General features: G+C 41.3%; 1 protein-coding gene across 3 annotated transcripts in view; it reads right to left on the reverse strand.

Annotated features, from left to right (window-relative positions):
• Positions 1-26,961, reverse strand: part of RCBTB2 (regulator of chromosome condensation (RCC1) and BTB (POZ) domain containing protein 2) — an 84,372-nt gene that overhangs the window by 12,749 nt on the left and 44,662 nt on the right. For all 3 annotated transcript variants that reach the window (XM_006837644.1, XM_006837642.1, XM_006837643.1), the window contains 8 exons: positions 23,889-24,055; positions 23,202-23,360; positions 22,964-23,071; positions 21,419-21,561; positions 7,089-7,279; positions 6,376-6,502; positions 4,999-5,138; positions 3,850-3,980 (listed from right to left, as the gene is read on the reverse strand). In XM_006837644.1, the coding sequence (XP_006837707.1) occupies positions 3,850-3,980; positions 4,999-5,138; positions 6,376-6,502; positions 7,089-7,279; positions 21,419-21,561; positions 22,964-23,071; positions 23,202-23,360; positions 23,889-24,055 (1,166 nt within the window). The remainder of the gene's footprint in view (positions 1-3,849; positions 3,981-4,998; positions 5,139-6,375; positions 6,503-7,088; positions 7,280-21,418; positions 21,562-22,963; positions 23,072-23,201; positions 23,361-23,888; positions 24,056-26,961) is intronic.

Consider the following 26,961-nt stretch of genomic DNA (forward strand, 5'->3'; position numbering starts at 1 on the left):
CAACCCATACCAAAGGCTATGGTCTTTGATCTTCATCAGTAAGTAAGTCCTCTTTACTTTCAGCAACTATTTTTATTCATAATCTGTTATAATAATTTAGAGCACAATAATTAAATGGACAGGTTGTAGTAAAACCACGTCTCTAAAAGACAGTGTCTGTTTGTCCAAAGCTTACCATTCATGAAGGACTGAGGTGCACCTGACCAAAGCCAAGGTATTTTCAGCTGTCTCACAGAATTGTAAAATTTATAAAAATGAATAAGGAAGACCACAGAAGAATCAATATATTTCAACTATGGTGTTGGAGAAGAATACTAAAATTACCATGGACTGCCCGAAGAATAAATAAAGTGAGCATCTACTATGCATCTCACTGTTAGGCATTGGGGTTACGGTTGTGAACAGACCAAAGTCCCCACCATCTCACAAGAAGTTTCCTTTCTAGAAAAAAAGACTATAAGGTAATCATACAAATAATTCCCATAAACAGGGAATGTACAACAATCTTGGAAATTAAGCCTCTTTTGGAGGAAAACAGCTAATCTTTATATCTGACATGGGCCACCAGAGTCTGCTATTAGCATCACCAGGACTTGAAAGAACAAACTCCAGAAAATATCTGGTATGGCCACAAAACTCTTGGCATGTTGTAAAGAGCCTTGATGAAACAGAAACATATTCACACTGTGCGTTTCAATGTCATTGTCTCAAGGTGAATTACTATGTAGTTATCAAAATTTCTCTCTCCAGATTTTGAAAATATTAAGTGAAAAATACCTGGACCTCAAGTATTCAGAAATATGGGTATATACATAAATGTAACCCAGAAAAAAAAACACCAAGGGGCTTTATGAAAATGCTCACATTCTTTGGTTGATGAGTCATTTCCTTCCTCACACGTCTTGTATTTTCCACAAAATAAGCATGCTATTATTTATATAAGCACAAAAAATGTTACAACCTTTTTTCCAACCACAACTAAAATGTCCTGTTTTTTGACCAAAGGAAAATATATCCTCACAACCAAAAGGAAATGGACTGGTAACTCCAAGAAGTGATGGCCTGTTTCCGAAAGATTTCGCTCTCAGGTTTTCTTTCCTTTCTTCACTATTAAAACAATACGTACTCAGTGTTCAGAAAATACAAGCAAGCAAAAAGAGGGAAATAAAAACCACCCGTAATCTCACTGTATAGAAATAACTGATTATACTTTTCAGTCTTCTTTAAATATAAATAATAAATTTCAGTCTTTTTAATCCAGATGTTTATATTTGAAAAAAAAAAAACCCACAGGCTCATAGTTTTCCAATTAATGACATAGCTTTAATAGTTGCCTAATTTTATAGTACTGACATTCCATAGTTTAATCCTCACACTGACTTTTTCTAATTTTTCAGAGTTACAAGCAATGTTATCATGAACATCTCTGAAGTTAAATCTCTGTCCAAGTCCCATGATTACATCTTTTAGGCTTTTAATACATATTACTAAATTGCCCTTCAGAAAGATAGTACCAATTTACACTGATAATTATTTTATTTTATTGATTTATTTTTTCTGATCATAAGAGATCATTAAGAAGGTAGAAAAGAATGAAAAGACCAAAATGATATCAGAAGAGACTCTAAAACTTGCTTTTGAACACAGAGAAGTTAAGCAACTGGAAATGCCGAAGTAAAAGTGCTGAACAGAAAATTTCACAGGTCAGCTCAAGAAGACAAAGTCAAGTATTATAATGAAATGTGCAAAGATCTGGAATTAGAAAACCAAAAGGAAAGGACATGCTCAGCATTTCTCAAGCTGAAAAAACTGAAGGAAAAACTCCAGTCTGGGCTTGTGATATTGAAGGGTGTGGTGTTGTGGGAGAAAGCACTGGACCGCAAGGTTGGTTTGAAACACAAGGTTAGTGGTTCAAACTCACCAGCTGCTCCTTGGAAACCTTATACAGGGTCATTATGAGTTGGAACCAACTCAATGGCACTTAACAACAACATTCTACTTATTCAATCTGTATGCTGAGCAAATAATCTGAGACGCTACATTATATGAAGAATGCTGCCTCAGGAGTGGAAGACTCTTTAACCTGCAATATGCACATGACAAAATCTTACATGCTGGAAGCAAAGAGGCTTGAAATAGTTACTGAGGAAAATCAAAGGCCACAGCCTTCAGTATGGATTGCACCTCAATGTACAGGAAATGAAAATCCTCACAACTGGGCCAATAAATAGCAGGGTAAATGGAAAAAAGATTGAATTTGTCAAAGACTTCAATCAACACTTGGATTCACAATCAACACTCATGGAAGCAGCAGTCAGGCAAGCAAATGATTAGGGAACTCTACTGCAAAAGATCTCTTAAAAATGTTAGAGAGCAAAACTGTCAGTTTGAGGACTGTAGTGCCCCTGACCCAAGCCAAGGCATTTTCAGCCATCTCATAGAATTGTAAAATTTGTACAATGAATAAGGAAGACCACAGAAGAATCAGTATATTTCAACCATGGTCTTGGAGAAGAATACTGACAGTACCATGGCCTGCCAGAAGAATAAACAAATCTGTCTTGGAAAAAGTACAGCCAGAATGCTCCTTAGAAACAAGGGTGGTGACACTTCATCTCATACTTTGGACATGTTGTCCAGAGGAATCAGTCCCTGGAAAAGGACATCATGCTTAGTAAACTGGAGGATCCGAGAAAAAGAGGAAACGAAAAAGAGGAAGACCCCTAATGAGATGGATTGAAATAGTGGTGGCAACAACCGTCTCAAACAACAATGGTGAGGGTGGCACAGGTCTGGGCAGTGTTCCGTTCTGTTATGCACAGGGTCTCCATGAGTTGGGACCAACCTGACAGTACCTAACAACAATATGATGCAATGGGTAAATGGGTAAACGCTTTTTTTTTTTTTTTTTTTTTTAAATTTAAGATTTGTGGATTCAGTGAACGTTTACAGGGCATATCATCAGTTTTACATCCAACAAATCATATACTTTGTTTCTATTACATTGATTATAATCCACACCACGTACCATCAGTTAACAGTATTTCTCTCTGTCCACTTTAGCTTTTTTAAAAAAACACACACAAACAAAAAAACACCACTCAAGCATATATAATAATTTATATCTCCAAAGGGCACATTCTGTAAATTGGCTCCTGGCCACCAGCTCTTAGTCTTTCTCTTCTTAATAAGCTCTTTTTTAACAGAAAGGTCGATGGTTCCAACCCACTAGCTCCTCTGCCAGAGAACAGACCTGGCAATTTGTTCTTATAATGATTCCAGCCTGGGAAACACTACGGGGAAGCTCTGCTCTGTCACATGGGGTCACTATGAGTCCTAATCAGCACGCAACAACAACATAGTATTTCCAAGTATATACTGGTATACCTAATGAAAAATGGTGTGTGCTGTTTTCACTGATATTTTTCATTTGTTGGTAGATCCACTTGTTGTTTGGTACTTTTTTGTTTTGTTTTTAAAGAATTATACATTACTTCTCCATGTTAAGCCTCTCAATTGTATGCTGCAAAGATTTTACCCAGTGTATCATTCATTTTTTAATTTTCTAATACCATTACCTTATTTTCTCCATGGTATTATTTTTGGGTATATACAAGTTTTCTGATAAAAAATCTTTTTGGAATCAGACTTGTTAATGCTTTCCTTTAAAGTTTCTCCCATTGATGGTCCCCTTAATGGTATGTAGCATTCACTAATATTTTTCCTAGTTATTTCGTTACTTGTTTTTTCACATTCCATCTTTCATCTACCTGGGCTTATTTTAGTTCAGGTATGAAGTGGACATCGGACGCTATTCCTCCTAAAGGTCACAGTTGAAAGCTCTCTCACCTGAGCCTCGTATTTCACCGCCACCGACAGCAGGGCAATGGCGTTCTCCTCACAGATGCCTTGCTTGATAGTTTGTTGGCAGAGCTTTTTCAAACGATTTTCTCTATAAAATGTAGCCAAATCGAGTAATCCTGGTGAAAAGAAGGATTTATTCATTCGGGGAAGTAATTCCAAGCATCCTGTTTAAACTCAATCAATCATTCAGAGATGGTTTTTAACATAATTCTTAGTGAGGGACTATGTAAGTGGAGTAAAGATTTACGCTAACTTACACTTTTGAGTGCTCAGTTCTGCCCCAGAACACAGCAAAACTGAGCTAACAGAATCTACACACAGCTGACTGTGGAAAAATGGGGAGCACAGTAAAAATGGCTTAGATATTTTTCTTAGAAAATGATTTTAAAAAGTTGTTCCTCATCTGGATTTTCAGTCTGTTCTCATATGGGTCACTTCCATCCGCATATACACATGAGGTAATAGTATCCAAGTATGCACAAAAGAAAGGAGAAAAAAACTCTAAAACTCTTCATGACCACGTCTGCCTCCTGTTACATGCACACACACACACCCCACCCCACCTCCCAAATCAGCTGCTGTGAGGTTGCTTCCCACTCATGGTGAGCCCATGTGTGACAGGGTAGAACTGTGCTCCACAGGATTTTCAGGGGCTTAGTTTTCAGAAGTAGATCACCAAGCCTTTCTTCTGAGGTGCCTCGTGTTGGTGCTATCAAATCGGTTTCGCCTCATAGTGACACTGTATAGGTTTTCCAAGGAGCAGCTGGTGAGTCTGTACCAGTGCTTATCCTACAGCACCACACCAGTACTCTCTCTGGGTGGGCACAAACCGCCAGCCTCTTGGTTAGCAGATAGGCATGATAACTCTGAACCACAGGGATGATAATTACATGAGAACAGCGCCCACTCCAAAGTCATAACAAAGTCATGACATTCCATCTGTCTCGTACTTTATCTACCAGTCAGTCTTTGAATGAAGTAGAAACAGTGAAGAGTTTGGGTTTAACACACAGAACAAGGACTTCTCCCCGGGTGATTTTCACGGAGACCTTCTGTTAGACTTTGCAGAAACCAGCTTGTCAGTGTCTCAACACTTTATCCACTCCTTGGTGAGGGAGGAGTTATGGTCATTACCTATAGCCTCCTCAGGAGAGAGGCTGATGCTATCTGTGTACAGGTATTCCAGGAAGGCTCGGTAAACAGGGTATGGAAATTCACTCATTTCTACAATCTTCTCCTCACTGTCTCCTAGCGAAGTACGAAAATGCTCACACCTTCAGGAAGAAAGAGGCATGTCAAGTCCTAGAGTCTGAAAGGAGCCAACGGCCTTCCTCAGAGGGCTTTAAAAAAAGGGGGAGCGGGGGGTGGGGGGGGCAGGCAACAAACAAACAAAACCTAAGAACTAGGGGAAAGGAAACACACTAGCGCCACTCATGAGTCTTGTAAAGTTGTACTTTCAGTTCTTCACTCTGGAAACAATCATTTATTCACAAAGTCTACAAATGCAGCCTGGAGATAGGGCCGATTCCCTGGGCACTGTCCCCAAACCACAGCCATCTGCATTTGTACAAACCAAGAGGATTTCTTTTTTATAAAATGTGAGTAATTTTGTTTTTTCACTCCTCTTTCTGTCCTGTAATAACAAAGAGCAAATGTTGTACCACCAGACCTCACAAACAGGAACCTGAGACTAAAATGCATATTCAGTTTGTGATTCATTGATTTAGGATTCAAATATCTGTGAGACATGATGTGAATGAATTTCAAACTCACTGTGTTGAGTGATAAGAAGATAGACACAAAATACAAGCTGTCTGATTCCATTCATATGAAATTCTGGAAAATGCTAACTAATCAACCGTGACAGAAGCAGGTCAGGCTGAGGGGTGGACGGAAGGCTGGACAACAAAAGGGCAGGATTTCTGAGAGCTGATGGAAATGTTGGTTTTGGTTTTACAGGATGAACGTCTGTTAAAGCTCATCAAACGGCACACTTTCAATGGATGCTGTTGTTTGCAGCATCACTAAATTTGATTTTTTTTTTTTTTTTTTGAATCTCAGCATTAGCTTCACCTCAGACCTTATTGGTTTGGCGAAACCATGAGGTTTTGTTCTTTTCTTTTCTTTTTAAAGCAGGTATAAGTTCTGTATCTTACAACTGATGAAGACTAGTGACTATCATGGGTTAAGATCAGCTCCTAGTTAGGAGAGTGCCATATGTCACAAAATTTAATACAGTGTTCAAAATACAAAGCATGCCCACTAAATGTGAGCTTCCTGCTCGCCAATGCCAGAGGGGACTCTTGCTACAAGCTGATAGTAGTTTCTGGTTTCATATGTAATGTGCTTCCCCTAGCTGTGTTGTTATGTGTGCAAGGGCAAAACCAGAGCTTAATGTTCAGTTTTTTTCATAGTTACTGAATTGCCTACCACTGTTTCCTGGACACTTGGGCAAACAATCCCTGAATCAAGGGATTTCTCTCAATTCTCAAAAAGCAATACATTCCTTACCTAATTTTGAGAAGGACTTTATGTGCATAGATATACTTTCCATCTACTAAAAATGTCAGGTCGGCAGTGTCGGGGTTGTCAAATTCCCTTTTCAGTGACTCAGCCACTGTGAGGTGGTCATCTGGCTCTAAAAGAATGACAGAACAAAGTGTCAACCAGATCACAACAGGGCTCTGCTGCCACTTGTGAAAATGCTAACTCCCTGTCATAAGCGTAACAATAATAAGTATATAGTAGTGCTTTCTTTCCTAAATACATTCGCATTTCTGTAATCAGTAAAGACAATAACCTCATACACATCTGGCAAAATAACATCCAAACATCCCAAATTACCTCACAAAAAGAAATCCTTTTACTTGAGCAAATATATCAGCAAAAATAAAATACAGTTTCCTAGTAAGGTTAAAAAGTAGGCTTACAGGGTATATATACCTTTTGGTTGCTTGATGATGCATGGAGGGAATTGTAACCATGGCAATGAAATGATATACGATAGGATGAATGTAAAACTAATGTTCTCCCATAATTCACTATAAAACATTAAATAAATAAATAAATAAATAAAATGACTTAATTTGTGTTTTGATACTTTAAAGAAAGCTGTTATTAAGTGCCATAGAATTGTTTCCAACTCATAGTGACCCAATATAGGGAGTCTGAAGAGTGGCTGGTGGGTTTGAACCACTGACATTGTGTTCATACCATCAGCTTACCCACAGAGAGGAGGCGCCACGTGACGGCGGGCGTGGCAAAACAGGCGAAGACATCGTCTGTGCAGGAGAAGTGGGTGAGGTGAGGCAGAGTGACCGACTGGCCACGACACTGGCCCCACATGTAAACGTTACCGCCCTGGGTCTTGGCAGCGGAGGTGTGGGCAGAGTGGCAGGCTGCAATCTCGATAATTCTAAATAAATTCACAAGCAAACAACAAATCAACATAGGATACATTGATTTCTCTTTTCCCTACTTGTAACTGACTAGGGGCATAAGAAATGGAATTTACACTGAAATTTACATCTAATCTGTAGTTTACATTTAAACCCACTACAATGGCCTATAAAGTATACATCATTCCATTTTCGAATTAAAGTATAATCAAAAGACTAGAGATAGAACAAACAAAATAAAATCAGCCAACTACCATTACCACCGACAAAAAAAGGCTATTTCATTTTCTTTGCCAAAGACATTACTTATTAAAGTAGAAAATAAAAACTTGGGCCATCTTGACACAGGACCAATAAATAAAAGTCTTAATCAGAACGAGAGCATCGTGCTGTGAGTCATACCAGCTCAAGCTGCACACAGGGAGCTCTGTAGTTCTACACACGGCCTGATAACATCCGAAATCCACTAGAGTTTTTATCACATGGTGGTCCCAGAACACATCGATATTGCAGTTCCAACCAACCTTGCAGTCCAGTGCATTAACTCACAGCACCATGCCAGTAGTTCCCAGAACACCTTCTAAGGGAGAACACTGAGTTGTTGCTTTGGGAAATAGTAACTTTTCTATGAGAATAAGCCCTATACAGATCCAAAGAAGATAGCCCACTCTATTTTCTCCCAGGTAAGGTCTCCCTCTTGATTTACCACCGTGAGAAACAATACCAGAACCTCAGTGTCAGACTAAGAACTTCAGAGTCGTCTTTAATGTCTACTTTCCTTCTGTACATACCAATTTTTTCTAAATGTTGTTAAGTGTCATTGAGTCAGTTCTGACGCATAGCAATCCTGTGTAGAGTTTCCAAGGAACAGCTAGTGGGATTGAACCACCTACCTGTGGTTAGCATTCTAGTGTTTATCCTACAGCACCACACCAGGACTCCTTGTATTTATATAAAGTCATTAAAAACATTATTTTCAGTATACCTATCTGCCACCACCTTACGCCAGGCAGACCCCACTGAAAAAGCCAACTGGGCCTCCCTGCCTTAGACTTTCTCTGTCCTTTGACAGGTTCATTATCTTCCGGAAACACTCTTCAGTGCTTTCACACTTCCAGCGGCTTCCCACAAGAAAAAATCCAGGCACCCCACATCCCAAGGCTCTCTATAATTTTGGCTTCTCAATCTCCAGCCTTCTCTCAAATCACGTTTGTTCACACACCCTGCGTTCCAACTAACACAGGTACTCACTGCCCTCAATGGCTTTATTCAGGTCATCTCTCTAGTCAGGGATGCTTTTTCCCTGTTCTCTGTCTCACACATCTGACCCATGTTTAAAGCCCAGTGCACCCAGCCCCAAGGTCAAAGGTCTCTTGATCACCTGAGCTCTTGCAGCACTCCGTCTGCTTCTCTCCAGCCTGACCCCAGGACCTCTTCAAGGGAATAGATCTTACTGTTCAGCTAGACTACAAGTTCATGGCAGGCAGAATCACTGGCTTATTTCTCTTTCCCTATACAGCTAGCATGATATCTCATGAAACACAGATTTGCAGCTTATTTTGGTGACTAAATTTGGGGAAGAATGAACAAAATAGAGCAACTGAGGAGTGAATAAGATCCCACTGACCAAGGGAAAACAACTGTTAGGGCAGAGCTCGTTCTCCAGAGCCTCCATTAATTAGATGAGGAAGGTGATTATCAAACACTAGAGATGACTGTTCATTTGTCTCTTTCTCTCATAGGTAGCCCTGGTAATTTCGCTGACTTATCACAAGGCAGTGTTCAGCCATTGAAACCCACCAGAGAGCACTGGAGGGAAGATCTCTGATGTACCATAATGGAACGCAAGGGCTTTGGAGTCAGCCAGACCTAGCTCTGAATCTTAGCTCTATCAGGAGGACATATGACCATGGGAAGGTTACTTAGCCTATCTATGCCTCAGTTTCATAAGGCTATTGTGTGAGAATTACATGATCAAATGATTGTCAATACAGTATCTTATGTATGAACAGTAGGAGTTCTGGTTGTTAAATGCAGCCAAGTCAGTTCCAACTCAGAACGACCCTGTATAGGGTTTCCAAGGAGTGGCTTATTTGTTTGAACCACCAACCTTGTGCTTACCCTACAGTACCACAACAAATAGGGAGTAGGAGTTCTTTTGTGTTACTGATTGGTTGTGGTAATAATAGGGCCATTTATTGTGGTGGTAGTTGTTGTTGTTAAGTGCCATCAAGTTGGTTCTGACCCATAGCAACCCTGAACAGGGTTTCTGAGGCTGTAAATCTTTACGGGAGTAGAAAGCCTCATCTTTCTCCCACGGAGCAGCTGGTAGTTTTGAACTGCTAACCTTGCGGTTCGCAGCCCGATTCGTAACCACTACGCTACCAGAGCTCCTTGTTGTGGTTAGCTGCCCTTAAGTCAGCTCCCAACTCATGGCAACCTTTAGCACAGCAGGATCAAACAGCTATTGGGAATTGAACCCACATCCTCAGGTGGAAAGCAAGAATTCTACTATGGTGTAGTGTAGTGTCTCTTCTGGTCACAGTCTGTAACTCCCAGCAAACAACGTTTCTGCCTTGCTGGGGCAGGGTAAGAGAAGGTGGGAAAAGATACTGATAGGCTGACAGAATTCATTTGTGGACATTAGCCAAGTTAACTGTAATGGTAAAAACTTGAAACTCTAGCATAGGTTAAAAAAATCTATGGTGACTTCTGGTTTGGCAGCAGCAGAGCAGAGACAGATAGGATAGGCTCCGTGGGGAGGGGCTGAAAACCCAGAGACGCAGCTCCCAGGAAACTGCACCAGAGCTCTAGATCTAGTATAAGAGCCAGGGTGTCACTTTCCTGCAACCACCAGTAGCAAAATCACAGTATAAAGGAAAACATTGCAATTTAGAAATCGGTCAAGACACTGGACTCTATCTGCTGCCATCCTGCCCAGGCAGAAGTCAGAGGGTGGGGCTATAGCCAGACCAGCACAGGGAACCAATTTGCAAAAGGAGGTGTGGGGGGATTCTACATGGATTTTTTTTCCTCCTTTTCCCTGTCGTGGTGCAGTCTTTGCCCAGCCCAGACACCTTCAGGCGGGTGGGTGTGCACCCCCAAAAAAAGTCCAACATTGAGACCACAGCTTTCCCATGGCACAGAGAACACAAAGAGCCCCATGGTCCAAGGGCAAATTCTTCGACTGCTGCTTTTGACTTCTGCCTGTGGGTCCCAGCCTAAAGTTAACTTGTGTGGGATCATTGCCTACCCAGCAAGAAAACAAGCAGGTTTGCCCTGACACACAAATCGAGAATCCAGAAATTAACCCATCCACATACAGCCAACTGATTTTCGACAAAGTGCCTGTTTATATTGCATGGGGAGGAGACAGTCTCTCTAACAGATGGTGCCGGCAGAACTGGAAAGCGATATGCAAAAGACTGAAACGAGACCTTTACTTCATGCCCTATACAAAATCAAACTCAGCATGGATTAAAGGCCTAAATGTGAATCCCAAAATTATGAAGGTCATCAATGAAAAAATAGGGACAAATGTGAAGGCTATAATTCAGGGCATACACAGACTACTAAACATTTTGAAAATCATACAAAAGTAGACAAAATAGGTGACTGGGACATACTAAAAATTAAAAACTTATGTGCATCAAAGACCACCAAAAGAGTAAAAAGGGAAACCACAGAATGGGAAAAAATCTTTTGCAACGACACATCAGATAAGGGACTCATTTCTCAAATACATAGGAAATTATAACACCTCTACAAGAAAAAGACAAATAAACCAATTAAAAAATGGGCACAGGACACGAACAGACACTTCACCAAGGAGGAGATCTGGGCAGCCAACAAATATATGAAGAAATGCTCACGATCACTAGCCATTAGAGAGATGCAAAGCAAAACAACAATGAGATATCACCTCACACCAGCAGTAACAGCAAAGATGAAAAAAGTAGACGACGATAAATGCTGGTGGGGATGCGGAGACCCTGGGACCCTCCTACATTGTTGGTGGGATTGCAAAATGGTCCAACCACTCTGGAAAGCAATATGGTGCTTCCTCAGAAGGTTGCAAATAGAAATACCTTATGATCCAGCAATTCCTCTACTTGGTATTTACCCACAAGAAATACGAGCCATAACACAAATAGATATATGCAAACCAATGTTCATAGCACTATTTATAATAGCAAAAAGATGGAGACAGCCTAAAGGCCCATCAATTGAACAATGGATAAACAAACGGTAGTACATACACACAATGGAATACTATGCTACCTTGAAGAACAACAAGGAAGCTGCAAGCCACTGAATAACATGGATGAACCTTGAGGACATTATGCTGAGTGAAATTAGTCACAAAAGGAGAAAACCTTCATAAGACCATTATTGTAAAAGACTAAGAAAAAGAACCCACCTAAAAGGGGAAAAAACACAAAAAACTATATATAATTGCTGATCACTGGGATGTATGGGATGAGAGGAGGGGAGGGAAGGAGGGAAACATAGAGCACAGGGTAGGGAATAGACACATGAAAGCTTGGGGGCTGGGGTGGAGGGGCAATACACAAGAAGGGGGAGGGAAATAGAAGATGTATGCACAACCTTGGAATAACAGGGCTTTGGGAAACAGGGATTGAGACATGGTTTGAAAAGGTAAAAGAGGGGAATAATGTTAAGATGCTTGGCTATCTTTTGAATTTTGGTTTCCTTTGCCTACCATTGCAAAATAGACCCTTGTGGGGTGGGGAGAGGAATAGCCAGAAACATCACAATAGAAAGATTGTAAGCCCATCTTCAGCCTATACCTGATTGGAATACCTTAAAGGGGACTAGAAATTGCCCAGTGAAAGAGACCTCCTGTGTGGAGCTTTTGCATTGCATAAGAGCATAGGCAGAAACCAGAATCCCATCCAGAATTGTCTGAGGTGGGAAATTTCCACTGGAAAGGATGAGTAGATCAGCCTGGAGTGGCTAGAAGTACAGAAGATACTTCGTGAAGAAAGACCAGTAGGGAAAATCAGAAACAATAATGGCAGTTTGATTTATAGCTACAAGAACAAGTAAGCTGTTCGCCCAGTAGCCATCAAGACAAGTGGTCAGGTCCCCTCAGAGCAAACTCCCTTCCAAGACTAAGACTCAAGGGGAATACACAAGCATGCATGTGGTCTGGCTGATGACCACGTTGGTCACTGATAAGGGGAAAAGAGGGAAAACCCAGCAATGAAGTTGGGCTCTAAGCCCGAGCACATTCAATAGACCCCTGTGAACCCAGGAGGAGACCTGGATGGCCAGCAGTTATGGTATGACCCAGGGACTCCTGGTCCCAGAGGCAGTGACATGGCCACAGAGGACTAGAGTGGAGAATGAAGCATCCAGCTGATATGAAGTGAGGGGAGATGCCCAAGAACACCCATACTTGCAGGTAGTACCCACTTGACCTGGCTTCAATGGCTGGATGATCAGAACTTGACTAGAAGAAGAAAGAAGAGGGAAGAAAAAAAGAGTAACTCACTACAATTTGATGAACTTTACTTATATGTATGGATGTAGTAGCTCAAAAAAGGGAACAAATCTTTACAGCAAGGATCACTCACTCCCACCCCCTTGGTACACAGGGTTCACAGGGATGGGCTACTTAGACACTGGTTACCCAAAAATGGGGGTGGGGGGACTATAAAGGCAAGAAATGACTGGCTTACAAGCTTTCAAGAGGGAGCCTAGTTCCAAATGGGGCGGGGGAAGGTAGAATCTCCACTGAATGATTTCCAATCTGTTGGAACCAGACTGATGAAAGGAAATGGGGATAAGACTCTTGTGGTACAATAGTGAATAACTGCCATCAGGATTGACTGTGAGGGTTGTAAATGTAAAGGTAGATTTTTTTTGACAAAAGGAGGGGAGTGATTGATTTTGCAGCCCAGGAGCGGAGGTCCCTGGGACTATCAAGTGAGAAGAACAGACAGGGTGACCCTACCCAGAGAGGCAGTGACGCCAGGCATGGAGACAGAGATGATGACGTGGACAGATGGAGTGGCTGGGGACATGGGACTCAGGGAGGAAGAGGGGCTATGTGCTGACAGCCGGGGGGTTGGGGTGGGGTGGGAGTGGGGGGCCTGTGGGCTATATCCTTTAGTTATTTGATGATGCATGAAGATTATAATCATTGCAATGAGACAAAATATGATAGGATGAATGTAAAACTGATGTTCTGCCATGTAAACCCACATAATTCACAATAAAAACTTAAAAAAATATATGTTAGATGGTAGTGAGATGCCCCCTCCTGCTTGTGAGAACCAAGACCCTGAGCACGAGACACAGCAGTGGATTTGGCAGGCCACAGAGCACGTAAAGCTGAGTGACTTTAGACAGAAGCTTGCTGGTACAGTGGGGTGCCTCTGGGTACTTAAGTATGGGAGCTTGGTGTGCTGACCTACAGAGTGCCTTCAGGCTGAGGCTTGTGGTGGAATGGTGTATCCTGTGGGCATTTATCAGCAGCTGACTTGAATAACTGAGCCCTTACTATTTCTGACCCTAAATTGTAACATGTTAATCTCCCTAGTAAACTGCATAGCTCTGAGAATGGTGCCTGCGTTCTGCATGGCCATTTCATGCAGTACTGAACCCATGGAGTAGTGAGAGTTGTGGGAAGAATGGTTTGGTTCATCTCTATATGACCCTGGTGAAAACATCAGGAGGTTCTTAAGGTTGGCAATTCAAAGTCCCCAGCCACTCCTCAAAAACCCCACACAGTTGCAATGAGTCAGAACCGACTTAAGTACACTTAAAAACAACATTGTAACGTATTTAGCATTTAAAGTGGCACCACTTCCCTTCTATAGAGACTGTTTTCCATGATTAATTCAGATTAGTAAAACCTGCCTGGGAAGTGTTCTTTTCATGACATTTGCATGGCTAAATCAGTCAGTGGCTCCAACCTTAAATACAGTGCTTGCCCAGAAGGGAAAAATGATCAAGTCCTGGTGTGGCGCTGTAGGATAAGCACTGAACCACAAGGTCAGCAGTTCAAACTCACCAGCTGCTCCCCGGAAGTCTTATACTGGGTCACTATGAGTCGGAACTGACTCAACGGCATTTATAACAACAACACTTGGTTTCTCAATAAGCAGGTTGTTTTTAACAAATAAAAGGGGAGGCAGGGGCGGAGAGAATAACGTGTTGATTAACTCAAAGAAAAGCCCATCTATGGAACTATTTCTTTTACTGGCAACTACGATGTTACACCCACATATGAACAGCAACAACACAATTCATTTGCAGTGGCCTGGGGTAGTGGACAGGACATGAGCTGGAATTCAGAGAGTAGCTTACAGAGGTCAAGTTACTAAAGTTTTATACCGAGCTTTCTCATCTGTTTTAGAGGAAGGTTAGGGGAGCGGTGCCTGGGCATTCAAACCCTGCTTCTTTCCTGGACTGCTGTGTTTAACAGCTGCTGCAGGAACTCCAATGGCCTGCCCTGAGGAGCTTAGGAGCCAGCCAAAGAGAGAAGCTGTGTGTCTGTGAAATTGCAAACAGTTCCCAAATCTCTTCAAAGAATGTAGCACAGACAACAACCACTCCAGTGAGTGAGAGAAACTCCCCAAGGACGCTTCAGGATTGTTTACCTCAGAGAGAGCTTGACTGGACAGTGTTTGCTGCTGCTGTTGTTAAGTGCCATTGAGTCAGTTCCAACTCAGTGATCCTGTACAGGGTTTTAGAGGACAGGCTAGTGGGTTTGAGCCAACAGCCTTGCAGTTAACAGTCCAGGGCTTATCCTACAGCAACACACCAGGACTCCTAGCTGGACAGTGTAGGCTTTGGAATTGTCAAAGAAATGAGTACGTGCATATTGCTATTAAGTGCCATCTAGTCGGTTCTGACTCACTGCAACCCTTTAAAGAGTTTCCAAGGAGTGTCTGGAGGGTTTGAACCACTGAACTTATGGTTAGCAGTCCAGTGCTTATCCTACAGCACCACACCAAGGGAATATGGAGGCACATGGTAGCCACAAGAAGACTGAAGAGAGGTTACAATACTAAACGGACCTAACTGGGGAGCAGAAAGCAGAGGTTTCTAGAAACAGTGCTGCCCATCTGCGATCCAAGGCTGAAGAATTTAGATTTGATCTGACTTAACAGTCAAATTGGAAGAGTTTATATCTGATCCAACTTTATAGTCAAATTAGTAATACCTCTGCAGCCAATGCCACGATGTGATGAAATGGTGTTCTTAGGAAAGTTAATCTGGCACCAGTGTGCAAGAGGAGTTGGAAGGAAGAGAAAGAACAGTCTGGAAGGCCAGCTGGAGGAGGCTAGGGATATCACATCCAAGTCACAGTGTCAAGAACGAGGTGGCCTTTGAGGTCAATGCAGAAGAAAGAAAGAAGTCCAAGATGGTCCCAGGAGTGAGAGTTCATGAAAACCCCAGTCTGGTGGTGCTGAGGGAGTCCATGCTGGCCTGACAGCAGGCTGGGATTCAATATACAGCTATCTAAGCAGTTAGGCTAAAACTAACTTTAACCACTTTAGTACTAACACAATCTGGTATTCCCTGGGAGTTTGTATAGCCTAACAGTGTGGAGTCCTGGTGTGTCATTGTAGGATACAAACTCAACCACAAGCTCGGTTCCAACCACACGGTCAGTGGTTCGAACTCACCAGATGCTCCTCGGAAATCCTATACTATGAGTCAGAAATGACTCAACAGCACTTAACAACAACGATGTTTAGATATATACCAATTAATTAATCTTTCCGTCTTAATACTTAAGCACTTCCACAATGACCCAGAAACCCATTGCCTTTGAGTCTATTCCCCAACTCATAGTGGCCCTAGACTGTAAATCTGTAAGAGAGCAGACAGCTTCATCTTTCTCCTACAGAGCAACTAGTGAGCTTGAACTACAGACCTCATGGTTAACAATCCATCCTACAGCACCACACCAGGGCCCCACAATGATCTACTGTGTTGTGGCTGTTAAGTGGTTCCAACTCACAGAGACCCTGTGTAGGGTTTGGTTTCCGAGGAGAAGCTGATAGGTTTGAATAGCCAACTGTGTGGTTCATAGTCCAGTGCTGATCCCACAGCACCACACCAGGAGTCCAATGACCTCCTAGAGGTGGGATTTTTTCATTTTCTGAGTAAATTGTATGCCCTTTGAGAGATCACGTAAAATACTGGTTAACCAAATCAGCTGTCCTCCACATGTCTGTGAGAGTAGAACTGTGCTCCCTAAGGTTTACAACAGCTAAGATAAAAAAAATATATATATTATCATGTCATTCTTCCTGGGCGCCTCCGGGTACTCTGAACCTTCTATCTTTCGGTTAACAGCTAAGCACATTAACTACTTGTACTACCCAGGGATTCCAAAATGTAAACAGCCTCCCTTTTTCCTGATAATGCTCTATAAAAAATGCAGTTGACTGGAATACAATAGGGCCCATCTCTGTTAATCTACCCAGCACTAGAACATTTAAATAATTGAAACTTCAGGGCTGTGCTCATATGCTTTTCCTACATCCACTTCAGAAATGCTTATTGTTAGCCTTTATGAAGAGGAGCTGCCTCAGCCATGACAGGGGCTGATGCGTCTGAGGCAGGGCCACTGATGGGGAAAGTGGCTGGGAGCAGACAGAGCAGAGGGCCAGGAAGCAGGAGGTGCACGACACAGGCCTTCCGTCAGCGCAGCCTCTAGGGTTTACCTGGGAAGTCAGGATGGGACACAGGTGTGACTGACCACAGTAGCTGCCATAGGAATGAGAGTGAACCTTCAGGTCCAGGCAGGGTACTGCCTGTGCCTGAGGCCATCTCCTTTTACTTGTGATGCAACCAACTAACAGATTCCGATTCACAAGTTTCCCAGTTCTTCCATGCAACAGCCGGTGACTATAACAAACGGAACTAACCATTACTGCCAGAATATTTCACATCTTATTAGACACGATTGCAAAAAATGACTACACAGCCACAACACCCACAGAGTTTAAGGATTCAGAAGTACTAGAAATGAAAAAGCAGAGAGAAGAAGAGAATGCTGGCAGAAAACAGTGAGAGGGAGAAAAAGTAATACGTGAGGAAAGATTCTGTAGAAGGAATGTTGATACTAAAAAAAACCAGAGCAGTGCCTCCCAATCCGAGTTTGGTACAACCCAAAGTTCTGACTGATGTGGCACTGTAGGATAAGCACCGGATTGCTACCCGCAAGGTTGGCTGTTCAAACCCACCAGCCACTCCTCGGAAACTCCATACAGGGTAGTTATGAGTCAGAACCAACTTGACGGCACTTAACAAAATTTTGTCAGTTACCTAAGCAAGTCATAAAATTAAAAGAATTCAAGGCAAGCTAGTTTTAAATAAATTTAACTTAAAACATGCTTTTATAGAATCTTTAGAATAAAGACACAAATGCTGGCAAATCAAATATCAAGGTGCTGAAACTTCAAATAGATTGGGAATGATTAGGTTGTTAGAACACAATAATAAATTTTAAAAATGGAACTATTTTGACTATTAAAATTAATTTTATATGAACATAAATTGCTGACAAATATTAGCATCCTTCATTATACATATAGTCCTCTAGGAAAGATCTTTAAAAGGGTTCCCTTAGGTTGTTGTTTGACTAGACAATACAATGTAGATAGACTTTCATTTTCCACCTTCCTATGAAAAGGCAACTCTGAGACCTGAAGATCCATCCCACCCCAAATTCAATCCTGTTGTTGAGTTTCCCTGTCACAGCTTCAAAAAAGAGTCAGGTAAGGTTTCCTGTGTGATAAATCATAAGGAATTCATAAGGTGCCGGTCATGGGAAAGAGTGACTAGGTGCAGAACAAGTCCTAGCAAGGACTTACTCCCTCCCTGTGCTTGGGGCCTGACGAACCCTGTGCAGACGCAGACATGAGGCATGGACAGCTCAGAGAAACAGAAAGGTTTCATCTAAAACATTCATCCATAGTGTGATAGCAAAAATAATGTTTATGCGGGCAGTAAGAATGCAGCTTCGTCCACTTCTTTGACATTTATAATTAAAAATAGGATCAGCTGTGGGTGAACTATGACGAGCCTCTTGGTGCTCACGTGCCTGCTGCTCTGTTACTCTAGCTTTCTCCCTCCTCAAGGTCCCACAAGTCCTCTTTACTGTATTGGCACCATCAGGTCCAACTTGAACCGGAGTCTGAACACCTGAGCTCTCATTCTGAGTCAGTCTGCAGGGCAACCCAAGGCAAGTCCCCACTGGGTGGATGGCCAAAGATTTTGAGAGTCTATGTCAAATGAGTTAGTTTATGCTAAGTGTGAAAGAACCCTACAAATGGTAATTCCAACTCATGTCAACCCCATTTGTATGAGAACAGAGCTATGCTCCACAGGGTTTTTTCCCAACAGCTGATTTCTCAGAAGATCGTCAGAAAAGTTCTCCCCAGACACCTCTGGGAAGACTCAGAACTTCAAGTTGGTTAATCCCACCCAGAGACTCCTAAATACAACAAAAATCACTGTCACTGAACAAATTCAACTCCGATGCGCCCTATAGGTCAGAGTAGAACTGCTCTTAGGGTTTCTGAGCCTATAAATCTTTACATGAGGGGCAGACAGCCTGCCTCATCTTTCTCCCTGGGAGTAGCTGGTGGGTTTTGAATGGCAACTTTGCAGTTAGTAGGCCAATACTTTGTCACCAGGTCTCCTTAAAATACAGCAAAACAAAACAACCAAATCCACTACCACTGAGTTCGTTCTGACTCACAGCACCCTCTTCAGGGTTCTAAGGTTGTAAATCTTTATAGGAGCAGAAAGCCTCATCTTTCTTCCCAGGAGTGTGGCTGGTGGGTTTGAACGACAGACCTTGTAGTTAGCAGTCCAGTGCTTATCCTATAGTGCCACCAGGGCTCCTTTAAGTGTGGTAAGTAACATGTAGACATCACTTTATTTCTGTGTTGCTTCAGGCAGCTTTTATTTGATCCTTTAGTACGTCTTGTTGTTCAGTCTGAACATGAAATGTCCCTAGTGACTAGATTGGCTAGCCTGAGGCAGTTTTCTGATTATTCAGAGCCCTAAAACAATCCCTTCTCTTTTTATTGAGTGGCTCTACCTACCTTTTAAGGAGCTCTGGTAACGTAGTGGTTACGAATCAGGCTGCTAATCTCATGGTCAGCAGTTTGAAACTCCCAGCTGTTCCGTGGGAGAAAGATGAGCCTTTGTGCTCCCGTAAAGATTTACAGCCTCAGAAACCCTGTATGGGTCACTATGAGTCGGAACCAACTCCATGGCAAACAACAACAACAACAACAACAACAACAAACAACAACAACCTACCTTTTGGAGTCCTGGTGTGGTGCTGTGGGTTACTGCACCAGACTGCAAAGCCATTTGAACTGCAAGGTTGGCAGTTCAAGCTCACCAGGTGTCTTCAGAAACTCTATACAAGGTTGCTTTGGGTTGGAACTGACTCGACGGCACTTAACAACAACAACCTACCTTTTGGAGTTCTGGTGTGGTGATGCAGGATCAGCACTGGACTGCTAACCACAAGGTTGGTGGTTCAAACCCACCAGCTGCTCCTTGGAAACCTTAATACATCAAGTGTTGGATGATGTTGGAACTGACTTGATGGTACTTAACCAACAACAACTGCCTTTTAACAGAAATGCAAATGAATTGCTACTTTATTATATACCAGGTCCTAACCCACATTAGCGTAGTACTTACGAATTGGGCTGCGAACCTTAAGGTCAGCGGTTCGAAACTACCAGTTGCTCCACGGGAGAAAGATCGGGCTTTCAACTCCCGTAAAGATTTACACCCTCGGAAACCCTGTACAGGGTCGCTATGGGTCGGATCCGACTCGAAGGCACTTAACAACAATAACCCACATTACCTCAACTCTAATTCTGAAGAGGCAAAGGCTCGTATTCTAAAATGTTCTGGGGGAAAAAAACAGTTTTACATAACTTAACATAAGTAAAACAAAATAGGCATGATTCACAATACTCAAATGAAAACCAAGTATTATAGCTGAAAAATGACTGTTTTAGTTCTTCACTTTCAGTAGGTAATCCAATAGAAGAACAGCAGATTGCAAGATCATCTATTTATCCATGTTGATTTTTAAGTTAAAGATAATAAAATTACTATGTGAAATAAAAATAGCAGTATTGACTTCTAAAGTGATTACAACCCTGGTTTTTAAAAAAAGAAAATAAGATGTTTTTGCTCTAGGCTACATCAGGAAGAGTCCTGTTGTGGCTCTGCAGTCAACCTTGATAGTCATAGGCTGGTGGTTCAAACTCACCAGCTGCTCCTTGAAACCCTATTCAGGGATGCTATTTATCAGAACTGACTCTCCGGCACTTAACAACAACACTGTATCAGGAAATGAGAACATGAGAAGGCAGCAACATGGCCGTGTTTGGGAAATTCAAAAGGCCTTCAAACACATCATTAGGATAATTCAGAAAATAATTACACAGCACAACTGGTGTGGCACTCTAGGTTAAGCACTGGACTGCTAACCACAAGGGTCAGCTGTTCAAATCCACCAGCCTCTCCTCAGAAATAAGGTTTTAGGACTTGGAACCAACTCGATGGCATGTAACAACAACAACCACCGTGTGAACACGTGCCCAAAATTAGTGTTAACTTTTTAGTCATTTCACTCTTCCTCATTGAGATTGTTTTGGATTCAAAGTAATGAAATAATCCTATGCTTTTTAACTGGTAATTTTCATAAGTAGCTGAGTGACTGCCTTTATACTTCACCTGAGGTACTTTCCTTTTCCTAAACCACAGAAGATAGATTCCCATCCTTAACAACATCCTCTTAACAAGTCAGAAAACAAAGAAGAGGGGAAGGGTAACATGAGAGGGATGGAAAGCTTATAAAACAGCGGTAAGTAATTAAATCATCTCAGTTTGTATAGAGCAGCTGCTGGAGGTACAAACGCAATATGGATGAGTGAAAAACAGAATGCTTAATATATAGTCAACCTCTCCAGAAACTCAAAAGCCAATTTTTAACAAGGAGTAACAGTACTGTTAAAGCAAAAATATCCTAACAACACCAGCTATAAAATTTCCACAACTTATAACATGTCTAAGCACTGTGTACTCACTGAAGAATACTGGGGCTACTGTGAAAATGTATGCATTACCTGTCCTTTTCCACAACGACAGGGGTAGGGTAGGACTGGTTACTTTTATTGCCAGTGCCCAACTGGCCGTAAGAATTTGCACCCCAAGCATACACTTGGCCTTCATCTGTTAAAACTAATGTGTGTGCGTAGCCACAGGCAACCTGGAGAGAGAAAAAGCAAGTCCACTCAGGCCTGCAAACAGAAGAAATAATGCTTCCACAAGCTAGGTAGGCTAAGATTCAAAGAACACGGGAAGAGGCAGTCTGCCCAGAAAGGCAGTAGTAAATTAACCAATTTCCCTCCAGAATTCTAGCACTGGCCACAGATCCTGCTGGATTACAGTAAGATCAACGTGAGCCCTGTAGCTTGCTTAGACCCAGTTTATTCAGATTTAAAATGACATTCATTATTTGACAGAGTTGGGTGGAGGAGGGGAGTTTGGATAATTATAAACCAAAAATATCACACCAGTTGCCATCAAGTGGACTTAAGTCATGGTGATCCCACATGTGTGAGAAGAGAACTGTGCTCCACATGATTTTTAATGACGATTTTTTAGAAGTAGATTACCAGGCCTTTTTTTGAGGCATCTTGAGCATTTGAAATGCCAACATTTCAGTTAGTAGCTGAGCACTTAACCATTTGCACCATGCAAGGACTCCATAATGCTAAGGATTACATGAATAAACATTGTTTATTTTTAAATTATTTTTTCTGATTATAAAAGTTAAAAACATGTTCAAAGTGAGAAACACAGAAAAGTAGAACAATTAAAATAAAATCAAGATCAACAAATAGTAATGCTCCAAGGTATGCCATGGGTTTATAGTTTTGTTTTGTTTTTCTGTTTATACATAGATATAGAGATAGGTCTGGTTGTGGCACTGTAGGATAGACACTGAACTACCAATTGCAAGTTCGACGGTTCAAACCCATCAGCCAATCCTTGAAAACCCTATACAGGGTCACTATGAGTCTGAACTGACTCGATGGCACTTAACAACAACAACAAAATAGAAATATGTACTTCTAGCTTTTTAAAAAAATAACTATCTTGTTTCTTTTCACTTAACATGATGTATATAGCACCTTCCCATATCATTCAAAATTCTCTGTAAATAGCATTTTCATGACTGACTAGTAGTCTAGTCTACCAGACATTTGTAGCATAATTTATCTGATCATTAACTAACTTATTATTTTATAAGATAAATTTTTCTACATTTATTATTTTTGATTCATGTTATCAAAGTTCTGCTGTTTAATTATTTAAGGGACTTTCTGATTCCTTTACAGCAATTCTCTAGAAGTCAAATTATAAGCCAAGAATATGAATACTTTTAAGGACCTTGCTACAAACTGCCAAATTTTAGTTGAGAAAGGTAGCAATTTCCAGCTGTGCATGAGAGAAATATAAATTTTTTGAAACTTCACAACTGAACTCAGGGAAAAAGAGGTCTAAGATTCTACTTCAATGAAGTCATAAAAACAACTAAACTTCTCATCTTGCCAACGACTTAAGCGCTCACACGCACACACACCCCACCCCAAGAGTGGACATACCCGCTGGACACGAATGCCATGCAAAGTTGTTATTCTACAAGGGGTTGGCTGGTTGTTGTTACTGCCAAGTCCAAGCTGCCCATTTCCATTGAAACCCCAGACATACACCTAAGAGAAAACGAGAAACTCACTGACCAAGAACAACAAGAGCAACCAGGCCCCACGGTATGAGAAACATGCCACACTGGTAAGACATAGATCAGTATTCATTAAGCAATCAGTGAAATAGCTCTCTTACCTCCCCAGTATCCACTACTGCCATAGAGCACATCTGCCCACATGCTATGTTCACAGCTACTTTATTCTGTAAGTAGCTCGTGACTCTTCGAGGAATCGGTTGATTTGCTGTTGATCCAGACCCCACCTGCCCGGAGTTATTATAACCCCAGGCAAATACCTATTAGAAAGATGAGAGCAATACAGAAAACACATCATTTTATCAAGTACCTCAAGAGGATGCTAAAAGATATTTACAATACCCCCTCTTTCTTCTCCATGTTTCCTAAACAGTAATTTTCACAACAGAGACATTTTTATAGAAGACATTTGTACAAAATGGGCTATTTCCTAAAATTAAGTTAGTGTTCTCTTCCAGCAAACTAGCAGTCACCATTATTGTCAAATATAACATAACACTTGTGAAGACATCTACTTGGCCTTTTGTCAGAGTTTACAATGGTCCAGGCTTTTCCTTTTTGCACACAACTTCCTTCACTATAGCAATAGGAAAAGAACAATATACCTTTTAAATTTTTACAGGTATGTAAATCCTCACTACATATTGGGAAACATCTTACTAGAAGCATCATGGCTATGAATGGCTACCAAAGATAAGAGTGAATTTGATGGAAATGGTTATTTTAATCAAATGGTCTTATTTCTGGGACTACATAATCTTAAAGACAATCCTGCAGGCCAGTCTCACCTCTCCATCGGACGTTAGCACCAGAGAATGGTATGCTCCACAGGCAACTTCAATGACTTGTTTGTTTGACAAATTAGTGGAGATGTGATAGGGCACTAAGCCATGGTTAGTTGTCCCATTGCCCAGCTGGCTGTAAGCATTATGCCCCCAGGTAAAGACTTCTCCTTCTGAAAATCAAGAAAGCCAGGTAGTTATTAGATAAATATGTAGAGTGCACAATTGCTTCATATGAAAACTAAAAATTCATATGCAAAAAGCTGTAACTATCACTGTCAAGAAAATAGTATGACCACCCTGAAGCCCTCTACATATAGATCCTGAATACGTTTTGTTTTTTTCTTCCTTCCCTCTCTTTTTCTCTTTTCCTTTCTTCCTCCTTTGCTCAGAATCAAAGGATTTCTCTGCTCACTCTGCTGGAAATAAGGAGAGTATGTCTCTTTGTGACCCAGCCTCATTTGAGAGATTTTCTACTAAAGCCCTGTTAAGCAGGGTTTGGATTTGAAACCCCACCCCTCATGAGACCATCCACAGCTATGAGTTAAGTGGACATGGAAACACATTTAATTCAAAAGTCCTTCTAGTTCCTATCTAATCTTTAAAAAAAAAAACAGAAACAAAATTATCTTCCAGTCAGTTCCAGCTCACAGTGAGCTCATGTGTGTCAGAGTAGAACTGTGCCCCAGAAGGTTCCCAATGGCTGGTTTTGCTGAAGCAGATCCCAAGGCCTTTCTTCCAAAGGGCCTCTGGACTCACACCTCCAACCACGAGCGTGTTAACCATTTGAAAGACCCTGAGAGTCTGAAGTTTCTCTAAAATTTGGCCTAATATTCTGAATTACCTTGTCAGTGCTTTAATGTCTTTATGAAGACTTTACAAATATCTTCTATGCCCTTTATACTCTAATAGGCCATTATAGTCACACACCACATAATGTCCATTCAGACCACGGCCAACCACATATACATCTATGGTCCCAACCCCCATAAAGTCTGTTATATGCAAAATTCCAGGTACACACACACACATTGTTTACAATAAAAAAAACAGACACTACTGTGCAAAGCACATCAACGTTATCATTACTGTGTTGTTGTTGCTGTTAAGTGTTACAGAGTTGGTTCCAACTCATAGTGACCCTCTGTAAAGTTTCTGAGGGTGGTCGGTTTGGACTATCGACCTTTCAGTCAGCATGTCCAGTGTTTATCCTATAGTGCCACACCAGCATCCTGTTATTACTGTGTCATGCTAAAGGTGTTGGAGCACAACTGGAAATGCTTCTTCAATGTCTATGCACAGAAAGGTACATATATATTATATATTAAGACAGACATCTGACTTAACTGACATTAGACATGAACCTTAATGTTGTTGATAAGTGCCACTGAGTCGGTTCTGATCCATAGCAACGCTGTATAGGGCTTCCGAGGAGCAGCTAGTAAACTTGAACCATCAACCGTGCAGCTCAAACTGACTTTGCAGTCCAGCACATTAACCCACAGTGCCCTATTTATATACAAATTTGACTTAAAGGCAGATTTAGGAATGGAACTTGCTTATAATCCAGGGAGTGCCCGTATGTAATAAGGTGTTCACACACTATCCAAATTACGTAACGTCCTATTTCACAGAACATACAGTGTGATGTTAAGTTCAGAATTGCCTAAAACTTATTTTTATATGTGAAATTAAATAGAAAAATAATATTTATGAAGTGCATTTACAGTTAAAAAGATATTAATAAAATGAAAATAACCAGCTTAAGAAAAACTCTAAGATCTATCTTGCTAGTCTTTCATGAAATCGGTTTAAAAATGTTTGATTTTGCAGGTTGCATGTAGTCTACTGTTAAACACAGCCAGAAGGAGAACTTCCTAGGAGGTGAGCCTGCTAGCAGAAAAGATGTTGTCAAAGGCAGACCCAGCATGAGGCACACAGACATCTAAAAAGTTTCTCAGAACCACATCTGCTGTGGCTCCCACCAGAGTTTGGTCATAGCAGCCACAACTCTAAGGCAGGGAATGCATCAATGGGTTCCGGGGTCAAGCTGTGGGCACAATTCTACTCCACAATTATACTGCACATTGTTGTCTTCCCCACTTTTGAGTTAGTTCACCTAAAGTGTTTCCAGTTTCTTCATGAACAAATATGGAAAATTCTAAGTGGTTAATTAGGAAAACAGCCTTCTGCAGAAATTAGGAAACTCAAATATTCAATAGCAGGCTGAGTTAATTGCATTTGTTTATTTTGGAAGCTTTATGTTCACCAGTAGCCAACCATTTTAATAAAGGTACACTGTCGTCAAAGCAGGCCCGCTGGGAGGCTGAGAAAACTAGCAAATTGTCAATGTATTGCAGCTATGTTGATTTGTCTGTAAACTGTAAAGGCTGCAAATCCCCGTGCAAAACCTGAGAAACGTAAATGGGAGATTCAGTATTCAGTAAATATGTCAGGCATTATAATCCAGGTATAGCACTGTTTTCCCTAGGTAAAAGCAAACAAATATTGACTTCCAGAATACACAGAAATAGTAAAAAGGAGCTGCAAAGACGAAACTGAAAAATGAGTTGCATCTGAAGGAACACTGGAAAGTAATAAATGAGTATTAGGGACTAGCAGAAATCTAGGAATAAAAATACAGTTAATTGCACACAAATTTTAAACCAATCTCTGTTGTTAACTGCCACTGAATCAGTTCCAACTTCCAGGGTTTCCAAAGAGCGGGTGGTAGATGTAAACCACCAACCTTGAAGTTATTAGTCTAGTGCTTACCCGACAGTGCTAAACCAGGACTCTGTTGTTTTTTTCAAGTCAGCTCCAGCCCATAGTGACCCTATATAGAATTTCCAAGGAACGGCTGGTGAATGTGAACCAACAACTTCGTGGGTCAAACTGACTCTGCAGTACAGAGCATTACCCACAGTGCCACACCAGGAATCCAGCCCCCAGTTTTTTTGTCTTTTTAACTAGAAGAACAAATGTATTACAATGGCTGGTTTGTTGCTGTTATTGTTAGGTGCCATCGAGTTGGTGCCAACTCACAGCAACCTTATGCACAGGAGAACGAAACACTGCC

The sequence above is a fragment of the Chrysochloris asiatica genome, unplaced genomic scaffold (genome assembly GCF_000296735.1).
Source record: "Chrysochloris asiatica unplaced genomic scaffold, ChrAsi1.0 scaffold00022, whole genome shotgun sequence".
In the NCBI taxonomy this organism is placed as follows: domain Eukaryota; kingdom Metazoa; phylum Chordata; class Mammalia; order Afrosoricida; family Chrysochloridae; genus Chrysochloris; species Chrysochloris asiatica.